Raw genomic sequence first — 23402 nt, forward strand, 5'->3', positions numbered from 1 at the left:
TACTTATTGCTTGAATCCAACTGACAGGTGGTGGGTCAGCCACCTATCGGGTTTCCCTGTGATTGTTCGATCAAGCTTCCTAGTCTGATCATATACCCCCTGGGAACTCTTCTTCATTCTTCTAAATCTGCGACTGGTTGAGCAGGGAACCACCTTCTCATACCAGAGTAAAACAAGTAAATCTTACAATTTAGTGGATTTTAAAGACACACTGAGAATTTCTAGATTCTGGTTGTCTTAAAACATATGCTAAGAAAGGGGATACTTTCGAAACTGAATTGCATCACTTATGTGCTGACTTATCTTGTAAGACGGGATCAGAGACACTCTGTTGGTGGTTATGGAACAGTAACCTAACGTCTACGAGTCTACGTGATTAAGGGTGAGTTTTAAATCCTTCCTATCGTTTGGTCATGACTGTCAATTATTGTGCCACTACAAGCGGTCCAAAATGGGTGAATACTGGATACATCTTCCTTGATGATATCTTTGAGATAATGGTTGGCGAAGACAGTCTCTGATCTCCAAAAGCAGCCTTCCATGATGGACGATAGAGAGCGGTTGCCATGGAGAGCTAAAATTGATGCTTGTGCTCTAACTTCATGTGGATTGGTAGCTCTAGGTGGATCCAATCCTGCTGCTTTATATGCTTGTAAGATGACTGCTCTTATCCAAAAGCAGATCGTAGTTCTACAGACTTCTATACATGTAGCAGTCGACAACAGGTTGAATAGATGTTTAAAATTCCTTTGTCTAGTAGCAGTTCGTTTCAAGTAGATCTTCAATGCCCTGACTGGACATAATGATAAGTAGTGTGTGTCGTTGGGTCCTAATTTTGAAGATAATGCCGGAATGATGCAGTTTCCGTTCGGTTGACCTGGTAGTTGATTTTTTTGCTATAAGTCCGAAGTTGAATCTAGTTCGGCCTATGTCTAGAGCATGTATTTCCAACATTCTAGCAGCTGTAGCCAGTGCGAGTAAGAATAGCGTTTTCTGAATTAGCAACTCAAAATTAGCTTCCGTCAGAGGCTCATAGTCTTCACTAGTAAGATGTTGGAGAACTACATTGAGATCCCATGCCGGAGCCTTAAACTTGTTTTGTTGATCCTCACGTTTAAATGACTGTAATAAGGCGACAAGTTTGGGAACCTGGGTGAGTTTTACTCATGAGTTCATAGTGAGAACTGAGCTAATAGCCACAAGTTGAGAGAGTACATCCTTTTAAGTGTCTTGTAGCTCTCATGTGGCATAAATATTCCGCAACTCGAGGGTGTGAAGCTTTAATGGCTGAGAATCCTTTGCTAGTAGCAAACTGCTGGGAACTCTTCCATTTGTCATCATGAAGATTTCTAGTCGAGCGTCTGAGTACTAAAGTTACTGCTTTAGCTGCTCTAGTAGACTACCCTCGTCTTGTGAGGCAGTGTGTAACTTGAGATCCTGTGAAGGGTTGAGTCCCGATCTCATAAGATTGACTAACCAACCCAGCTGGGTTAGTAGTTGTATGGTGAAGTTCAACTGCAGTTTGAGTTGATCTGCTTGTTGATAAGCCTGTATTCCGTCGTCTAGATAAAAGGGTATTCCCATTTGGGTATTCCCTTGCAATGGAGATAAGCCACTATGGGCTTGGTTACACAAGTAAATAGCCACAGAGCCGAAGAAATTCCAAAGGGGAGGAAATAGGAATCTGAGATATTTCCTCAAGGCCAGGTGAATAGGAATGTGCAGATAGGCGTCTTGCAGATCGATGCTGGCCAGAAAGTTGTTTGGCTTTATGACTTGTTTGAGCTCAGGTAGATGTACAATCTTGAATTGTCTGGCTTCAGTAGATAATCTAGGTTGAACTTTCTCATATTGTAGATTAGTCGAAATTTCTCTGTGTTTTTCTTGGATACGAGAAATATCAGGGAATAATATCCTGGACTTAACATGTCCTGATTCATTATTCCTACTGCGTCCTTGACAAGGAGGGTGTTGATTGCTTCCAGCAATGTTGATAGTTGAAATTCCGGGTAATGTCCAAGACATCCACCCATCCTTCATCGTTGATAGCAAGAGCTGCCGAAGAAACAAAATGGCCTCTGATGTTGTTTGAGCAACGAAAAGACGGATTGGAAGTCAGAGGATTCATACATTTCCTGTCCTTAGCGCATTGAATTACAATGAAGCATTGATTCATTAACCTGTGCTGTGCCATCTCCATCCTTTCTTGTACACCTGGCTGTTCCTCTCTTTGCCCCCCTCCCTCATAACACTGACTGACTGACTGACTGACTGAGTTTGGTTTTACGCCGCTTTTAGCAATATTCCAGCAACATCACGGCGGGGGACACCATAAATGGGCTTCACACATTTTGCCCATGTGGGGATTTGAACCCGGGTCTTTGGCATGACGAAGTGAACTGTTGGAAGGTTTTAATGATAGTTTGTTAAACAACTTTTATATTTTTAGGACATAAATTCTGCAAAAAAATCACAGAGTTGGTCTGATGTTTTGGTTATGTTCAGTGTTTCATAGAGAACTATATGTTTAGTAGTTTTTTAATTAGACTGCAATTCATCGGTCCGATTTTGTGCCAAACGGACTATAATAAGATAAAAGCCTACGTTTGTCAAGGAAAATATCAGCTCGTGAAACATTATTGCTACTACATGTCATAAACCATTTAAATTTTTAGGTCTAATCCAACTGTTGATAAATACCAAAGGTATTTTAAACATATTATTCAAATAATACAACTTCAACTCAAATATTTCTAATAAAAATACAAGTTTACACACATATAATGTCCAGTTAAACCAGGAAGGAGATGAAAACTCCCCCTATTTTAATTCATTTGTGAGATGTCATAATATCCTCTTACCTGTTTCTTTCATATTTTCATTTTTACGTAATCAGAAAATTATTATCTAAAGATTAATTAAATAATATGTGTGATCGCCTATTTCCCAATAGACTTGGCTTTTCACCTGGTAACATGACACAACATTGGGAAATGCCTCCGTTTTTGAAGTTCCGTATGAATAACACTCAAAAAGATTCATTTGATGGCGGGTATCGTTCAAATGCTCTGATCATCAATAAGATCACAGTAACCTTACCAGGAGCTAATAGGAAAAGCTATCTTATTGCATAAAGATTGGTTCCTAATGACGCCTTTTCTCCACAGTCTGTTATAAGGTTTGTGATTGGTAAAAATCATGCACATAACCTAAGGCAGCCAATCATATTACAGCAATGGATACCGTCCTCATAATCATTTAGACAAAAGTTTTGGGTACAATGATGCTATTCTGAACGTGTTAAGCAGGAAATCGCCATAACTACATAAATTATGGAACATATTGGACGCATCGTGCTAGGTGGTGACCTGTGACGAATATTCTTTATGCAATTTGTTTGACATTAAACATTGTGTCGGAGCATGAAGATCGAGGTGACGAAAGCCGAGATGTCACTTGACTTGCATAACATGATCGCACGAAAAATGTAATTTTCAAGTAAAATATATATTTTTATGCTTATCCTGACTCATGATCTTTTGCTTATCTCCCTTTTCTTTTCGAATGGTAGTGGAAACAATTGAATCCCTTGAAGTTCCCGAAGCGGCCGTAAAAATACACTCACCCACGAGTTACCTCCCTTTTGCCCTTTTCCCGCGTAAACAGTCATGTGACCAGCCTTACTTGTCACACTCTCTTGATTTTCTGCCCATGCACTTTGATCTGCTGTGAAATCCGAAGTGTTTCCAGCGGGGAGGTTGGGAGGGTTTGACCTCATGAGTCAGGATAAGTATAAAAATATCAATTTTACTTAAAAAATTACATATTTTTTTCTTATCCTGACTCATGATCTTCTGCTTATAGAATCTGACGGATTGGTGGTGGGCCAAGCCACTTCCTGGATTCAACAGCTGTCCTTAGATACGTCCAGTACACCCCCCACCCCTGGGAACTGCGAAACAGCATTTCTGTGATCCTATTCTTCCAACTTCCGTTATAACTCGAGGGGACCACTTTCTTGTGGCTACAGATAAACTAGTATCTTCTTATTACTAGATATCTTATAACAACCCATAGATTATGATAAGATCATAAATGAGTTGCGACCCCTTCACGTACGGGTAAGATCTTTACCCGTACAGGATCTTTAATCACTCATGCTAGCCTGTCCTAGACTGTGCGCATGGACTTTCAAACTAATACTTTTCCTTAGTAAAAGTTATCAACAAGTCAACATGATAAAGGGTGAGATTTTCCAACTCAGCGCGCCTTTGAGGAACCGTTAGTTGCTGTGCTACAACGAGAGGCCCAAATTGGTGAATGCCTGAGATGTCTTCAGTGGCTATGTCTCGGAGGTAGTGGTTGGCAAACACTGTGTCCGACTTCCAAAAGCAGCCCTCCATAATAGCAGATATAGAGCAATTTCCATGCAGAGCCAGTGTTGACGCCAGTGCTCTGACTTCATGTGGGTTGGAAGCTCTAGGAGGTTGTAGTCCTTCTGCTCATCCAGAACGATATCGTCATTCTTGAGACTTCTGCTGATGTCTCTGTGGATAATGGGATGAACAGGTGCTTGAATTTTCGTCTCCTTGTCTTAGTCTTTTGAAGATATATCTTCAGGGCTCTGACCGGACACAAGGATAAGTCCTCTATATCCTCTGGTCCGAGATTGTAGATAGCGCGCTGGTACGTGGAACTGTCTATCTGGCTGACCAGGTAGTTGGTTCTTGGCAATGAAGTCCCATCTAAGTCCTAGATGAACTGCAGCATGTTGCCCCGTGTCGAATCTGGTTCGACCAAAGTCCAGTGCATGTATCTCTTATATTCGAGCTGCCGTGGCTAGCGCAAGCAGGAACAGAGTCTTCTGTGTCAGCAACTCGAAGGTAGTCTGATCTAGAGGTTCGTAGGCATCACTCGCAAGATGACGTAGAATTACATTCAGATCCCAGGCCGGAGCTCTGAACTTCTTTTTCTGGTCCTCCAGTTTAAAAGATCTCAGCAGAGCAAGTAATTTTGGTATTTTCGTCAACTTGATGCCTGTTTTCATGGTAATGACTATACTGATGGCGGCGAGGTATGTAGATAATGCCGAACCTTTCAGATGTCTGGTCTGTCTAAGATGACACAGGTATTCCGCCACTTGAGGATGAGTAGTTTTCATCGCAATGAAGCCTTTCCGCCTTGCATAAGTCTCAAACTTCTGCCATTTGTCATCATACAGTTTACGAGTAGATCTGCGTAACGCTAGCGTTACTGCCTTGGCTGCCCTGGCGGAGAATCCTCTTTTCTTCAAACATGTTTAGATATGGTCCACACGTGTAACTGGAACACTGTCAGGTTCCTGTGGATTTGCTTGGTGTGCTGATGTATGAGTAGGTTCGGCCAATCTGGTAACATGATTGTTGGACTTCCGAGATATTAGGTCTAGGAACCATACTCTCGCTGGCCAGTATGGTGCGACCAAAGTCAGTTGTAGCGCCTGTGTCTGTTTGATCTTCATCAGTACTTCCGGTAGTAATATCGGGGGTGGAAACGCGTAAGCGTTTAGTCCTTCCCAAGATATGCTCAGTGCATCTGTTGCCCAGGCTTGAGGATCTGGAACTGGTTAGACAAACGTCTGTAGTTGTTTGTTGAACTTCGTGGCAAACAGGTCTATGCAAGGGGATCCTATTTCCCTTATTACGAGCCGGAACGCTTCTGGATGGAGCATCCATTCCGTAGGTGACGGGTGCAGTGGTTGGGAGAGAGCGTCTGCAAGCACGTTCTTGGCTCCGGGTATGTGACACGCCTTTATCCAGATGTTTGCTTCCTCTGTGATGTGGAACAACTGGAATGTGAGCTGTAGCAGGCTTGGAGACCTTGTGGATCCTTGCCGAATTATGGACCATCAGCACTTTGTTGTTCAGCGAGCTCGACCATAGTTGTAAGGCGTTGATGATGGCTTTCATCTCCAGCAGATTGATGTGAAGATGCTGCTTTATTTTGGACCACCTTCCTGATGCAACTTGATTGTTGAGATGCGCACCCCAGCCTTGTATCAAAGCGTCTGCGTACAGATGTTTGTCGAAGGCCGGTTCTTGTAAATCGGTCCCTCCGCAAACATTCGACCTGCGTGTCCACCACAGTAGATACCTCTTGAGGTTGTCTGGCACCAAGATTGGGTCGACGCTGTCTAGATGTTTTGTCAGGAACCGTTGCAGTGGTCTTAGTTGTAACCTTCCTGTGCGAGTCAAGTCCTGCGCCGAGGTTAGTAGACCGAGTAGAACTTGCCATGATCATAGTGTTTACGGAGAGATGACTGCTAGTTGAATCATGGTTTGTATCTTGACCCAACGATCTTCTTGGACAACAATACGATTCTGTGTTGTGATAAACCTTATCCCCAGAAATTGCAGATCTTGTTTTGGTACCAACTCTGAATTCATTAGGTTCGCCAGCCATCCTAGTTGAGTTGAAGTTCAGCTGTAGTCTGAGTTGACTGGCATTTTGGTGAACCTGAATCCGTCGTCCAAGTAGAATTGTGTAGACCTCGATAATGTAGATATGTGACTATAGGCTTGGTTACTCGTGTGAATAGCCACGGAGCCGAAGATATTCCAAACGGTAGGACGTTCCATTGGAAGTGATGCCCTCCGAATAGGAATCGTAAATACTTTCTTGATTCCGGATGTATGGGAATGTGTAGGTACGCATCCTGCAGGTCTATGCTGGCCATGTAATCTGCTTGACTGACGAGTAGTCTGAGTTGAGGTAGGTGGATTATTCTGAACCTGTCTGGTTTCAGTAGATAGTCTTTGTTGAATTTGAGCATGTTGTAAATCAGTCTGAACTTCTCCTTGGAGTTCTTCTTGGGTACTAGAAATATTGGGGAGTAGAAGCCTGGAGTGAGATGATGCTGATCTATTATCTCTACCGCCTCTACCGTAGTGAGTTGATGGCTTCTTGTAGTTTGTCTGCCCGCTCCTCTGCATAGTCGAAGACCATCGGGCTGAGGGTTAGCGGAGGTGTGGCCTTGAGGTGTACTCTGTATCCTTCTCGTAGTACTTGGGAGACGTAGTCGTCCTCTAGTATTCCCCAATTTTTCCAGTACCTTTGTAGACGTCCACCCACTGTCGATGATTTTACAGGAACGGCTGGGGGTGGAAGACTCCAGTCGTTCAGAACCCTGATATCAACGTCTAGTTCCTCTGGATCCTCTGGGAGTGTGAGCTCTCCCTGAGTTTCCTCTGTAATTTCCGGATGGGTGACGAAAAGATCCTTTGCCGCCTCTGAAGCTGGAGTACTTCTTCTCCTTTGCCTTCTGTATGCCGGAATATTTGGACTTGCTGTTATACTTTTGCAGAAGTATGACGGATGACATTGGCCAGAGTATCTATGGATTTTATCATCATCACTTCTCTAGAGTCGTGCGTAGCTTCCTTAGCTGCCTCGTCTATTTGTCCTCCAAAGAAAGTAGGCGCCTCCCATGGAGCTCTCAGTAGCGGTTGGGTGAATCTGTCCCTCCATGAACAGGATGCAAGAAGCCCTTGTCTGCGTAGTAAAGTGAGACCTGCAGATATAGATGCCAGCTGGTCCGATAAAAAGTATTGGTCCTTCTTCTGAGTTATGAGTGCCGAATATATCATTCTGTCCTCTTCTGAACTTGAATTCTGGAATTTATTGAGCAATGCTTCATTGATAGCTCTGGACCTGGCCAACCCGAAGAAGGATCTCCTTGTAGCAGTATCAAGTTGAGATAACTTTTTATCTTCTACTTTATACATCTTGTTCCGGGAGTCAATGACTAATTTTATGTTATCATCCCATTCAGGTGCCTTTGTAAATGGATCCATATGATGTAGAGGGAATCTCTTCACATTAAATGATGGCAGATGCTGACTCTGGTACTTGGATGCTTTCGCGAAAGCTGTGCGAAGGTTGGAGGGTACCCTGGATATAGGTTCAATCGGAGGGATAGTGACGGAGTCAAAGTCGTCGTTACGCATCATATAAGTGTAGATTTCATCTTTATCCTTAGAAGGAGACTCCAAGTTCAACCCGTTGGCAATACAATCTGTAACCTCTGCGTCTGGGAAGATGAAGTCCACTTGCTCATTCAGTGTCTCCTGATTATTAGCGCTAGGCCTCCGCGTATCATCCATCTGCGAAACTGTATCCCTTGTCGAACCTTCATCATCCTTTGACGAACCTCTGTCTGCAGATTCCTACCTACGCGAACGTCTATCTTGAGAGTCCTCTCTTCGCGAACCTCTATCTGTAGATTCATCTGTTCGCGAACCTCTGTGATGTGAGCTTTCTCTTCGCGAACGTCTGTCGCTAGATGTATCCTTTCGCATACCTCTGTGATGTGAGCTTTCTCTTAGCGAACGTCCGTCTCGATCTCGATCTAGAGTGGCTAGGTGTAGGAGATGGATCCTTTGATGTTCTCGAATGTTGAGGGTTCGCAGATGTAGAATGATGAGTAGGCATCTCATGTCTTCTATCCTCCTCCAAGATGACAGAGTCGTCCGACAGTGGAGACCTTCGTAAAGGTGTACGTTCGCCAACATAGTCTTGAGACATAGTTCTCTGAGGAGTAGGTTCGCGCAGGTCCGTAGGTTTGCGCGTGGTTTCGGTAGATGAGAGGCTTCACCGAGCCTTCGCTTCTTCCTCAAACCTGTGTTCCATCACGGTCATCATCTGGTTGGTGAATTGTCTCATAAATTCGCCCGGGTCAAAGTTCTGCATTGGTTGAAGCTGCTGCGGTGTAGAAGAAGTGTTCGTGAACGCTGATGAGTTGTGTGCCTCGACTTCACTGCGTTGAGAGGTAGGTGGTAGTTCGTCAAACAGCTGTCCTGCTGTGACCATTGCAGGAGACGATCTAGTAGTTGTAGACGTCAATTGAGTTGCTGATCGTTGAAGGATTTCTGATGCATTGACTTACTAGCCCGCGTAGATTTACCCTCAGATCTGGCAACAGATGCTTTCTTCTGCGATGTAGAAGAGGATGACGTCTTTTTCTTAGCTTGAGTCCGAGTCAACTGCGTTGTAGCCGATCTCTTCTTAGCCCCCGTACCAGCAGACTGCCCCTGCAACGTACTCAACATAGCACCAGTATTATGAATTTCAGCAGTAGCAAGCAACATACGGTTTGCAGGCTGATCTCCTGTTTTATCAGCCGTGACTTGAGATGACTTCCTCACCCAATCCATGGCACGTCTATAGATATAAGACAAATATTGATTAAATTGTAGATTTGATAAATCAACACAATAAGTACAGTGCAAGCTGGAAGAACATGGTTTTATGCACGAGGGGCATTGGGGGTGAGGATCAGCCAGGGATAACCTGTGCCAGCAAACACTGCAAGATTTCATGAAATATAAACAAAGTTACATAACGATGAAATTATGACACAAATACAAATAATTTTCACAAATTTTTTACATATAATACAAAGTAGTTATTGCCAAATCCATACACAGCATAATTTTGAAGAATAGGATCTAAATAAAAAGGATATAATGCCGTATATGGGACTCCAGTGCTCGCCGAACCATCCACTTGGGCAAAAAGGGAGAGAGTGACAAGTAAGGCTGGTCACATGACTGTTTGCGCGGGAAAAAGGCAAAAGGGAGGTAACTCGTGGGTGAGTGTATTTTTACGTCCGCTTCGGAAACTTCAAGGGATTCAAGTGTTTCCACTACCATTCGAAAAGAAAAGGGAGATAAGCAAAAGATCATGAGTCAGGATAAGAAAAAATTATGGAAATAGTAACTTAGATGTACGTTTGACAACTTTTATGAAAACTGTAGATTTTATTCATTAGTTTCTTCAATTTTAATGATTTGCTCGAAACATCGATAATTTGCTCTTTGACAATTTTTAAGTGGACCCGTTGCCAATCATTTGAAAAGACTTCCACCCAATCCCCACCCACCACCACCACCCATATTACCTGAATATACATATGTATCTTTTTCCTCACCATTAACATTTAGGGGGTATACGGGCGGAAGTCTTTCCTGCGGTGTTGAATGGATTAAAATTGAACAAATAAATCTTTGTCGGTATACCGGTACATCCTAAATGTATCGTGGTACGTAATTGTTAAAATGTCGTGTTGCGGTTTACCAGTATATGGGTAATACCGTGCAGCCCTAATTTCGACGTATATAATGATTATAATGACTTTGAGGACGATTTCTCTGGAACGTCCTCTTCATTCAATCTTGCCAGCTTTTGCAAATCAGACCCCGTCTCAGGAGTTTTCCTCTTTACATGGGGCTGTGATACTACCTCCTTGTGAGAGGCAGAAACTGGTAAATCCTTTGTGATGAAATCCAGTGGTGAATGTGAAGTATGTACTAAGGGATTTCCCTCATCCCCAGAAGATAATAACGGGGTTAACTCATGTTCTGCAGGCTGCATCTTACCCTTGTCTGCCACCGCTTTCTCATGCTTCTTCTTGTCCATCTTCTTACGTAAACAAGACAAAATATATTTATTGAATAAATATTCTGACAATTGTGCACAATGTATACATCGTGAAATAGTGGTACATGGCATAGAAGTACAAGAAGGGTACACAGGGTATCAAGAAGGGACAACTGGTATCTGCATTGTTGACAAGATCGCATATGTCACAGCATGTCTGCAAACAAAGTGAGAAAATCCAGAAATTAACAATGTAAATTCACTACAAATACATTGTTCTGATTGCCAAAAGATATGAAAGACCATCTACAACAAAAATTTGAGATTTTGGCCTAAATTAATAGAGTATACGGCCGTAGAAGGGACCCGAGGTGTGAGCCCAACCATCTAGCTGGGCGATGGAGGAGAGAGTGACAATATGGCGTGGTCATGGGACGCAGTGGCGGGAAGAGGCAAGGGGCCCTATAGGGGTGAGTAAAGTTTTGACTGTTCTTGCGAACATTAGGACAGCGGTTTCCACTCAAGCTTCGGAGGGAAAGGAGGTAAGCAATAAGTATGAGTCAGGATAAGGAAAAATAACAAAACTCCTATCACCAGTCATGTTTTTACCATATTTACTGATGCTTGATACACAAGAAAATTCTTTTAGTGGAGGTGTTTGTATAGGTGACAATTGTGAAAAATCATTAGACATTCCTTTTCAATTAATTTTTTGCTAATACCATAAGAAAAACTTAGGAATCTATTTTAGTAACACTTTTGAAAAACTTTAATATTAAGAAATTTCGGCAATTTCCTGCACTATTATTGTCATATTTATCGAAAATGTCCTGTATCTGACAACACTTACCTTTATCAACCATTTTCTGAAAAGCATTCTTCTTCTTTCGAGAGTATTCACTGGAGAATAAAAATAATCATCTTTAAAAAAACTGTCACATATAACATGCAAACATATGGTGGTGGATGTGGTACTTCACTACTAACCTGATGTTATCCTCTGTAATGAGATCTTTTTCATTTTACAGATTTATACATAATCATAAACTAACTTAAGCATCTGTGAGCTTTAACGATGATATTTCTGGGCAAAAGTGCACTCCATTACACTCTACATGGTGGTAGAGCAAAATGCATTTCATCAGACTAAATGGCCTAATATTTGCTATTTACCTATACTGTCGCTGCAAATCTTCAGATATGGATGAAACACTGAGATATTTTCTGTTGCTGTTAGCTTTCATGTACTGAAATCAGAAAAGGGGATTATATTTCACATAATAATTGATAACATGACATGGAAAATTCTACTGATAAATTACTTTGTGATCAATGAAGGGCTCTATAGACAACGTTGATATTATCTAAACTTGGGCCTACCTTTAGAATTCAGCACCACAACTTTACAAATTACATACCTTATGACGTATTTTGTGAAATATCGTTAACAAAAACAATGCTCTTTGACGTCAGACTGCTGCTGGGTTATCGAGTGTGCCTAAGCTCCTCTCAGTGTTCTGTCGTCCCTATACGCATTGTTATTGAGAAAGCCAAGCAAGGTAGGGAGTTTGTGTGCTAAACATGTACTGTGGCAGCACATTTTAGAGCAAGCGCCAGTTTAAGAAAGCACTTTTATTTAAAATATATTTCATATTTCACTTTCAACATAATCTTTAGGACTAAATGAATTAGAAATGGGAACTAATACATATATATATATTTTCAATGAGTAATTTGTATCATTACACAGGAATGGAGTTATTATGTTTTATTTTTTGATGCTGTAAGAATGCATTACACTGAACACTAGGGATGCCACGATACATCGACGTATTGATGTATCGATACTTTTTCTAAGACGATACAATTATCGACAATTATAAAATATGAAAATGAAATTTTTAGAGTAAAATTAATATTTTATACTTATCCTGACTCATGCTTATTGCTTGTCTTCTTCTTCTTGCGAACATAGTGGAACACGTGTATCTCCAAATTGAAGTTCCCTTCAATTAAAAAATCACTAATTAGTACTCACCACGAGTTACCTCCGTTCCACAAGCGCGGGAACGATGGCGCCACCTGAACCCATGTGCCTCACTCTCTCCTTTTCTTTCGAGCCCGACACTTTATTTTTCCGAAGAAATCCAAAGTGTTAAGTGGGGAGGACGGGAGGGCTTACCTCATGAGTCAGGATAAGTATAAAATATTAATTTTACTCTAAAAATGTCATATTTTTCCTTATCCTGACTTATGCTTATTGCTTGTAGAATCCGACGGAAAAGGAGGTGGGAATATATATACTTTGGATTTTAATAATTAGTGATTTGAACTGTGATGATTGTAATAACCCTATGGGAACTTCATAAAGGCACTGAACTGATGAATTCCTGCTGTTTAACTTATCAGCTGCCATATAAAGGTTATTACAATTTATTGAATATGATAAAAGTATATACAACATTAATGTAAGCTGAAGCTATTAATGTGATAGTATAAACTTCTGTGAGTTTATAGTGGATACTTTTATAAATTAACCAAAGTATTAAGCTTAAGATATGCATATATTTAAGCTATAATAGTATAGTACTGTGCTTAAGATATAATTATAACTTAAGCGGTATAATAGTAACCAACTCCTTAGAGTTTGTTAGCTAATACATTTATGAATATGACCATATGACTGAGCTTAAGGATTGATGAAACTTAAGCTGAACATATATATAGTAGCAAAACTCCTAGGAGTTGTAAGCTTATATGTAGTATGATATAAAAAACCATAGTACTGAGCTTAAGATAATAAATTAAACTTAAGCAAAATATATAGATAGCATGTAGCTATTAGTACTGTTATCAGATAAGTATAAAATCTGTAAGATAGACTTATCTTCTCCGTGGAACTGTCAACTGTTGGCGAGGACCATGGGGACCGAAAAGGTGGATACCTGAGGCGTCCTCGGTGGTGATATCTCTCAGATAGTGGTTGGCAAACACTATATCGGATCTCCAGAAACATCCCTCCATTATGGTATTCAGCGAGCAATTCCCATGTAGGCGAGTTGAGGCTAGCTCTAATTTAGAGTGAGGATTAGAAGCTCTTGGAGGGTCGAGGAGTCCTTCAGCCTTGTAGGCACGTAGTATGACAGTTCTGATCAGATAGAGATCGTGTAGTATGTGAGACTTCCGTCTGCGTAGCTGTAGATATAGGGATAAATAATCTCTTGAATTTCCCTCTGCTCTGTTTGGATCGTTGGAGATATATTTTCAGTGCTCTCACTGGGCATAGTGATAGATCCATCGTATCATGCGGTCCAAGTATGGATGAGAGAGCTGGGACGTGGAATAATCGTCTGGTTGACCTGGCAGTTGGTTTTTCGCTATAAAATCCCAGCGAAGTCCCAGATGAGCGATGTTATGAATATCATCAAACCGTGTTCTCTCGTAATCCAATGCGTGAATCTCTGACATCCTGGCGGCCGTAGCTAGTGCTAACAGGAATAAGGTTTTCTGGGTCAGTGATTCAAACGATGTAGATAGCAATGGTTCATAAGCCTCACTAGTGAGGTGTTGGAGCACTATATTTAGATCCCAGGCTGGGCGTGAAACTTCCGTTTCTGATCCTCCAATCGGAGCAGCGTAACAAAGCGAGTAACTCTGGTGTTTTTGTTAACTTGGCCCGTTAAGCATAGTTATGACAGAACTTATAGCTGCAAGATAAGTGGACAAGGTTGAGCCTTTTAGATTCTTAGTTTGCCGTAGATAACATAAGAAATCTGCCACTTGAGGATGTGTAGCATATCTGGCTGTAAATCCTTTCTTAGCAGCGTAATTGACAAAACTGTGCCATTTGTCATCGTACAAGTTCACGAGTTGAGTTACGTAGTGCAAAGCGTGACCGCTTTAGCAGCTCTGGCAGAATAACCTCTCTTATTCAGACATGCCTTGATACAATCCATACGTGAAGTTGGAATGCTTCTGGTGTTTCGTGCACTAGTTTGGTGTGCGGATGTATAAATAGATTGGCACGTTGTGGGAGCTGAAGAATTGGTTTTCCCATTACTTGAATGAGATCTGGAAACCAAGTTCTCGCTGGCCAGTAGGGCGCAACTAAAATCAGATGGAGGCTCTGCGTTTGACTAATTTTCTGTAAGACTTGTGGGATCAACGCTGGAGGCGGGAAAGCGTACGCGTTGAGTCTCTCCCACGATATGCTTAGTGCGTCCGTTGCTCATGCTAGTGGGTCTGGCACTGCGAATACACGAATGTTGTCAGTTGCTTGTTGAATCAGTGGCGAATAGGTCTATCAGTGGAGATCCTATTTCCAAGATTATTTGATTGAATATCTCTGTGTGGAGCATCCATTCTGTCGGGCGACGGTTGGTGTGGCGAGAGCATCTGCTAATACATTCTTTGCTCCTGGAATGTGGCAAGCTCTGGCGTGTATGTTTAGATTGTCGATTAAATCGAACAGTCTGAAACATCGAGTCAGTAGGTTCTGTGACCTTGTTGAACCTTGTTTGTTCACATAAAAGCGCCACTGTTGAATTGTCTGTGTGAACCATCAACTGAAGCGTTCTGTAGTATGTTGCTCCAGTGACTTATGGCGTTTATGACTGCTTGCATCTCTAGCAGATTTATGTGACATTTGCTCTCTTGATTGCTCCATAGGCCTGGCGCTGTCCTGCCAGCAAGGTGGGCTCCCCAACCTTGTAGTGGCGCGTCACGTGAGAGAGATGTGTGTTCGATTCGGCTCTACTAAGGAGGCGCCATGCAAACATTCAATCTCTTGGTCCACCAGAGTAGATGTGGTTTGACATAATCTGGTAGACTGAATGGTAGAGGGTCCTCGAGATGAGCATTGATGAGGACTTGTAACGGACGTAATTGAAGCCTGCCTCTGACTGTCAAGTCTTGAGCTGATGTGAGTAGTCCCAATAGGCTCTGCCACTGTCGTGAGTGGTAGCGGAGAGAGTAGGGCTTGAGGAATAAGTTGTTGGATCTTGATCCATCTGTCCTCCGGGACAACAATACGATTCTGAGCTGTTAGAAATCGTATACCTAGAAATTGCAGATCCTGCGTTGGTTCTAGGTCCGACTTGAGTAGATTTACTAACCATCCTAATTGTGTTAGTAGCTTGATTATAAAGTTCAGCTGTAGTCTGAGACGCTGTGGATCTGGATCCACTTGTATACCGTCGTCTAGGTAAAAAGCGCTGCGAAGACCTTGACGATGTAGGTATGAGACAATAGGCTTGGTCACTCTTGTGAATACCCAAGGGGCAGATGTGATTCCGAAGGGAAGAACCTTCCATTGGTAATGTTTCCCGTCTAGGATAAATCTTAGATATTTCCTTGAGTTGGGATGAATCGAATGTGTAGATATCGTCTTGCAAATCTATGCTGGCCATGTAATCTTTGGGACCGAATTAAATGCGAAGTTGCGGTAAGTGTATCATGCGAAACGTTGGTGGTTTGCATAGATATTCTCTGTTGAAGATGCTCATGTTGTATATGAGACGAAACTTCTCCTTGGAATTTTTCTTCGGCACTAGGAAAACTGGGGAGTAGAAACCTGGATCGATGTTTCGTTGATCCAGAACTTCTAAGGCCTGTTTGTTTAGTAGAGTAAGTACTGTTTCTCTTAACATACGTAGTTGTGCCGGTTGAACGTTGAACCCTGTGGGGTTGACTGTTAACGGAGGCTTGGCCTTGAGTTGTATTAGATATCCATGCTGTAGGATGTTGGATACATATGGATCTTGTAGTATTCCCCAGTTTTCCCAGTGTAGCTGAAGGCATCCACCCACTTGAGACGGTTGTACTGGAACGGCTGGGGGTGGAAGACTCCAGTCGTTCCGAACCTGAATTTCATCGTCTAAATCCACGGGCATTTCTGGATGATCTGCCTCTAGCTGATCCTCCCCTAAATTTGTTGTATGGGCGACGAAAAGAATCCTTGGGATCTTTAGCTGCAGCTAATTTCTTGTCCCGTGCTTTCTGTAGCCCCAAAAACTTAGACTTGCCCGAGTATCTCTGTGTTGACTGTTTAATGGCGTTAAGCTAAGGTATCCATGGATCTGATCATAAGAGCCTCTCGAGTCTTTAGATACTTCTTTGGAGACCTTGTCTATGTTGCCACCAAACAGTAAGGGCGATGACCATGGAGCTGTGTATAGAGATTCTGTAAATTGCTTATCCCAAGAGCAGGAGGCTAGTAAGCCTTGCCGACGAGCCATGGTAGTAGTTTCAGTAAGCACTGACAGGTGCTCTGTAAGAAATTGGTGGTCTCTTTTCTGCATGAGTAGAGCTGAGTAGATCATTCTATCTTCCTCCTCTGTAGAATTCTTGAACTTGGTGATGAGAGTTTCATTAATCGTTCCAGATCTATTCAATCCAAAGAACATTCTCCTGGCGATGGTATCTAATTGAGAGAACTTGCGATCGTCTACTTTGTAACTTCTGGACTTGGCATCGCTGATTAATTTAAAGTTGTCATCAATATCCTGGGCCTTGAAAAAGGGGTCCATATTGTGTCCAGCAAATTTCTTGGCATTGAAGACCGGGAAATGTGTAGATTGGACTTTTGAAGATTTGGAACAGGCTGTATCCAGATTAGCTGGTACCGCTGCAATCGGGTCAATAGGAGGTAAGGTGATATTGTCTACATCATCATCCTTCATCAGGTAAGTCTGAGTTGAATTCTCGTTCTTCGATGGGGAAGCAAGTTGTAACTCATTCACCATCCAGTATCTAATCTCAGCAAATGAGAAAATGATACCTTCTTCCTCTGATATAGGGTCACATGTCGGAGTCCTAGATCTGTAGGAAGATCTATGAGAGGACTGTGGTGAACGGACTGACGAGTGGCTAGTGTAAGGAGACCTTGCAGGAGACATCCTTGGCGAACGCTGGGGACTTCGCGAAGCTCTTCTAAATCTTCTGGGCGAGGTAGATATGGAGCCACTTAGCCTTCGCGACCTTCGCGAATGTATCGAGTCAGTGTCCAAATCGACATATGAGCGCTTGCTTCGCGAACGACCTCTGTGTTCTACAGGGTGTGGGCTCGTGGCGTTCCTTCTCGCGATGTCCCTCGCAACTGGAGAGGCTCTAGCTCGCGGAGGCGACCTGGGACTTCCTTTGCTTGAAGTGATCGCTCTGGGCTGGGTAAGCCCAGAGGCAGAGAAGCGTTTGTGGGCTCTGGCCCTCCCGCGTAAAACCAAAGCCAAGGCGGGCTCTGGGGCCCTGTATGACTTATTATGGGTTGGGCTCTGGGGCCCGTGGCTCTGGGGCCTCTGTAAACCGAAGCGGTCCTCCATCAGTCTCATGATTTGGTTAACCAGGTCGTCTGGGACGGTCTGCGCTGGTGTTGAGGGTGGCCTCTCTGTGAAGGTGACGGGACCCTCAATCATAAACTCAGGCGTCAGCGTAGGCATCTCTGGTTGCGTGTTGATCTGCGCTGTAGTGACGGTAGCAGATACTGGACGTTTCTTATACGTACATCTGGAATGATAATCGGAATGTCATCATCATATAAACATAATTCTGAGACAGGTAGAATATCGGAGGCAAAATTATTTGTAGCTTTCGTAGATTTCCCTTTTGACGAAGCTGTGGACCTGGGGGTTCGAAGCATACGTTGAGATGATGTGGACGTTTTCCTAGTCTTAGACTGTGAAGACGGAATGTCTTGAGATGCAGGTCGCTTCTTGGACATAGCGGACTGCGTCCCACGCTTATCCCCCGAGGGAAACTCCGGCAGGTTACTAGCCGATGGCGGGTCGTCAGTCAACAGTTGACAGGGTATAATAGCTTCCCGATCTATTAGCCATGACTGAAGATTGTTTGCGAGATTTATCTGCCTTCCGTCTCAAAACAGAACATAAATATTTATCAAAGGCAGAAATTGGTAAATTAATACATAATTTACAACGAGAAACAATAGAACATGGAGTAATGCAACTAGGGCATTTTAAATGTGGATCGGTAGCGGAATAACGTAGTTTACAACCTGTGCAGATTCTCATTAACGTAAACTGCTGAACAAACACGGTGAACCGTGAATAAAACAGCAGAAACACGACTAATAATCAATGCAAGTTGAATAAGGATACTAGTTACACCTCTATAACTGAATATAAGAGGTACTAAACTAAATATAAATAAAGGATATAGTGTGTTGGGAGACACAGGCGCTCTCACGTCCAGCTCACTGGGCAAAGAAGGAGAGAGTGAGGCACATGGGTGGAGGTGGCGCCCTCGTTCCCGCGCTTGTGGAAGGGAGGTAACTCGTGGTGAGTACTAATGAGTGATTTTTTAATTGAAGGGAACTTCAATTGGGAGATACATGTGTTCCACTATGTTCGCAAGAAGAAGAAGACAAGCAATAAGCATTAAGCAATAAGCATGAGTCAGGATAAGGAAAAATTATTAATGTTCAAAATGGATCTAAATTTACGCAATAATGCTGCGAAAATAGGTATCGTGATATGTATCGAATCGTGATATGGGTATCGTGATACGTATCGATTCATGAAACTTATGTATAGTGACATCCCTACTGGACATGTCAGGCATGTTTGTACCGCTTCGGTCAATGTATTCTATTTATTAGGATTATTTCGAGGGGTTAGGTTTAGAGTTTAGGGTTAAGGTGAGGGACCTAATCCAATTAGTAGGTAGGTATCCGGTGTAATGCATGTGTACTGGTCAATCGTTGTTTATCCTTTCGCACTTTTAATACTTTTTTCACACAACAACGTTGAAAGTACACGATGAAATGGTTTAAAGTAGAAAATGTGGGATAATGGAAATTGGCCTGGAACTTGCACTAAGCCACTTTCACACGCTACATTTGTTCAGTAATGATTCGAAGGCTAACTCACCCTCTTGCCGTCACAAGACATGCTCCCTCATTCCTTAGTACAATCCACATTATCTTTACAATGTTCTTTACAACACTTTTTTGTCACAAAATCACCCTGTGATTTTTTTAAAGGGCCACTGATCCAGAGCAATTTCCATGGACTGGTTGTTATTTTGTTATTGTTTTTCTCTCGCGAGTACCCGGATGATATCACATAATTCTTCACTGGTTCGTGACGTATGCTGCGCTACTCGCATGCGCTATTGATAGTATAAGTATAGATTGATCAACAAAGACTAAATCTTTATTACTTGATATTTCCATCTTCATTAATTTGATAATAAATGAAAACGTTTTGAAGTTCAACCATCTGCCAGTGGTGAAAAATGTTAGGACTGAAAAGTAACGAAGTCAATGTACGTCCTTATATTTTGTCTTATAATCCTCATTAGTTTATTATTATATTTGTATGCATTTTGAAACCTAATAAAATGCACATGATATGCTTATACTTATTGTGAATGTATAACATGATTGTAATCAGGCCTACCAAAGAAAACTTTCCCACTGTGCAGAAAAGCAGAAAAGCCCACATTAATCGTGGAAATAGCAACATAAACATAATACCTGCGCTACTGAAACAGTGAAAGCGGCAACTTTAAATCGCTAACACTGCATCATAAAGCGAGGAGCCCATAACCGATTTTCGCATGCGCACATGGAAGAGGAAGTCTCGACCGCATGTTGACATTTTCCAGCTTGGACAAAAGTTACATTTCTTTTAAAGTATTTCTGTTGTGTTATTTGTCATTTATCATCATGATACTTGTGTGCACACTTGTTTAGTTTACTTTCCATCTGTATGAAACAACTGACAGCGATTATTTCGACATATTTAATACTTTTTCTTTTTCTGCGAGGCGATTCGCGGTTGCTTTTCGAAAGTGGAAAGAAGCCGGATCGTAATGCACATGCGCCAGTAGAGGTCAAAGTTAAGCTGATTACTATGAAAGCTATGAAAATGTTGCAGTTTCATAGTTTTTAGATTGCAGTTTTACTGTTTCAGTAGCGAGGTAATGTGTTTATGTTGCTATTTCCACGATTAATGTGCGCTTTTCTGCGTTTTTCTGCACAGTGGGAAAGTTTTCTTTGGTAGGCCTGATTGGTCACCCAAGATAGCACACCTGGCAACTAATTGCATGATGTCCGCCATTCTTTAACAAAGTAATTTAGATGGCCAATAATGAGCAATCAATCAAAGTATTGGCGGTTAATCCTTTGAAGGGAGGACGTTTTTACACAGGCACTTTGCGACAGGGTGTATTCAGTATAGATTAGTAAATCTACATAGGCTACATAAACACTACCTTTTGACAAATCCACTGTGCAAGAAAAAAGCAATTAATCAATCAGTGTGTTATCAATTAATCCTTTGATCGATGTTTGTTTTCGTAACTCAGCTGATAATCCCTCTGGCTGCACACAGTACATAAGATGTAATACATTTGCCACATCAGACCTTAATTTATATTCTTGAGTATTTACTCCAGACACGTGAAATGCCAAATGGGAACCTTTGTCAGGTAATCTGAGTGGTGTTACCACTAATTATACCTGTTATAAATTCTTTAACTGACCATTAAGTGAATGATGACAAATAACGTGGAGGTTTACCACCAAACACGAGTTACAGAAAGGGAGTAGTTATCGCTGTATTGCATGCAAGTTTGATTGCCTGACAAAAACTTACAGGCTGACACTGTTTTGAGGATACAAATGGAACTGCATTGTTGCTTAAGAAATACATATACGCATTTACTGTATATACCGTACCTATTTACCTAAGTAAATTTTTAGATTTTTCTAGAAATGGCAAGGTGGGGTTGTTTAGTTAACAGATTCAAAAACATCAAATGTGTGCTTTTAATATCATACCATAGGTAATAAACATAATATTTTTACATGACATGATTGAATATCGAGGTAAAAAACACAGAATTAGTATGAAATTGGATCAGTCATTATACCATCCAGGCATTAGAAAATCTGAAAATGTTTACACTGCTGGGATGCTTTATTACAGTAAGACAAGAACTACCGGGGATATTTTCAAATAACGGGCTTCCACCCTTCCTAATGTCATACAGAAGAAATTCTACCAAGGTGGACAGTAGCCCAGTCCCCGTGCCCGTCACGGTCGAGTGAGCAGGTACCGACCAGCCTGCAGCTTGGATTCATAATTAGACTGTTGGCGAGAAACATCAATCGCTCGGGATCAGTGGCCCTTTAAAAGCACATCATTCATGCATACCGTGAATTTGATGTCTGACACCTGATTTCAACAACTGTTTTCAGTTTGTATCACATCGGCCCATTCCACACAACACAGTATCTTGTAGATTACGGAAAGGCATCTATTGTCCATAGATTAAAATCACAAGAAACAAAGTCTTCTAAAACCTTGGTAATTGTCAGTGACCTATTTAACGCTTTCCGTTCATTTCCATAATGTTAATGGCTGGCGAACAGTTATCGCCATTTTTCAGCGTTTTTTCGCGATTTCCTCAGTAGATTCTCAACCTAATGAATTAAAAGTTCTCTAGATGAAAGATTAGCTATTCACCGATGTATCCTGCTTGTTTACAGTTGCCAATCGTGTTTTTCTATAACGCGGTCAACAGGAAGCGCGGTAGTACATATTGTGCTTTGCCAACAACTAACAGGATCAGTTATCGCCACTTTCGAATTGTTCATGTTATTTACCAAATATGACACATTTTTTTATGTGAAATTCAATAAAAAGCTATAAGAAATATTGCTTTGTAATTAAAAACACAAGTTTATTTGTCGGTCTAACTTTTGAGGATTTTTATGAAAGTTACACCCCCACTATGTGGATCACATGACATCCCCCCGACCCCGCTATTAAAATTTTAAGGAAAAACAAACTTTTGGGGATTGATTTGAATTTTGCTTCACTTACCATGGAAATATTTTGGGATATTCAAGATCATTTGGAAAATGCCGTTCGGAAAAACAACGAAATCGACACGATCAGATGTGCGCATGCGCTATAACGAGGAAGTGGCGATAACTGTTACGCAGCGATAACTGGTCGCCAGCCAGTACAGGAACGACTAGATAAATTTGCACTTTGTGTTATAGTGTGAACATAGCTCAGTTGGTTAGCTGTCGGGCCAACTATCTGCAGGTTGCGGATTCGCATCCGACGGAGTCTCACAAAACTGGTTGCTTGTCTTAGTGACACATGACCTACAACTGAGACTGTCCTCACAAGAAGTTGTGGCGCTAAATTCGGAGAGAGTTCCTTACGTATCCCCCGCCTATTTTATAAGGTACTTTTCATTACTTGTATATCTTTGTATTATTATTTTTTAAAAATAGGTGGGGGGTACCCGGGGTACGCAAGGAACTCTAAATAATAGTAGGGGCTAGAATGCACTTTACCGGGCGCAGCCCTCGCTGCTCCCATTATGAACCTTAGGGTTAGGGTTTAGGGTAAGGGTATGCCACCCTTTACGATTCTTAGGGTTAGGGTTAGGCACCCTTTACGATCCTTAGGGTTAATGTTTAGGGTTAGGAACCCTTTACGATCCTTAGGGTTAGGGTTAGGGAACCCCAGCAGCGCTAATTAATCTGAAAAAGTGCGCCCGGTAAAGTGCAGTACTCCCCTGGCTGGTAACAGGGACTCTGTTGGGGTTAGGGTTAGGGTGTGACTGAATGGTGTATGTTTTCTTTATCAGATGCAAACACTTACTGAAATTATTTAACGGTTGAAAATAATGCGCACTCTCACCTGTTTTATTCGTTGGGTAAGCTTTGGATCACTTATCCACGGTCCACTTTGGTGAGGACTCTTGTGACCTGGATTAGGTTTTATATCTGCGTGTTTTCTTTTCATGGCTATCACTGCCTGTGGGCTCTTGTCAACACTTACTGGTGGCAATGGCATTCACCCACGTGCAGAGTTATCGAAAATATTGGGAGTTAAGTCCCTTTGTTCACGGGGTCCAAAAGAGGTTGCGAATTATTTAGTGGATGTGTAGGATCGTCTTTTGCACAAAAGGGGTGTAAGTAATTGTAGTTTTATTGTGAAAGTACA

At 41.9% G+C, this 23402-nt stretch overlaps 1 protein-coding gene across 2 annotated transcripts in view; it reads right to left on the reverse strand.

Annotated features, from left to right (window-relative positions):
* Positions 1-23267, reverse strand: part of LOC124289710 (nuclear valosin-containing protein-like) — a 66758-nt gene extending 43491 nt beyond the window's left edge. The window contains exons 1-3 of one of the 2 annotated variants that reach the window (XM_046726340.1): positions 23097-23267; positions 11590-11663; positions 11267-11316 (exon numbers count right to left, since the gene is read on the reverse strand). In XM_046726340.1, the coding sequence (XP_046582296.1) occupies positions 11267-11316; positions 11590-11663; positions 23097-23252 (280 nt within the window). In that variant the 5' untranslated portion in view covers positions 23253-23267. Of the gene's footprint in view, positions 1-11266; positions 11317-11589; positions 11664-23096 lie in introns of those variants that run through there. The other variant, XM_046726341.1, reaches the window with a different exon arrangement.
* Between the last annotated feature and the right edge of the window lie 135 nt (positions 23268-23402).

This window comes from Haliotis rubra, unplaced genomic scaffold (genome assembly GCF_003918875.1).
Source record: "Haliotis rubra isolate DU_JTF1 unplaced genomic scaffold, ASM391887v1 Scf447, whole genome shotgun sequence".
NCBI classification, from domain to species: Eukaryota; Metazoa; Mollusca; class Gastropoda; order Lepetellida; family Haliotidae; genus Haliotis; species Haliotis rubra.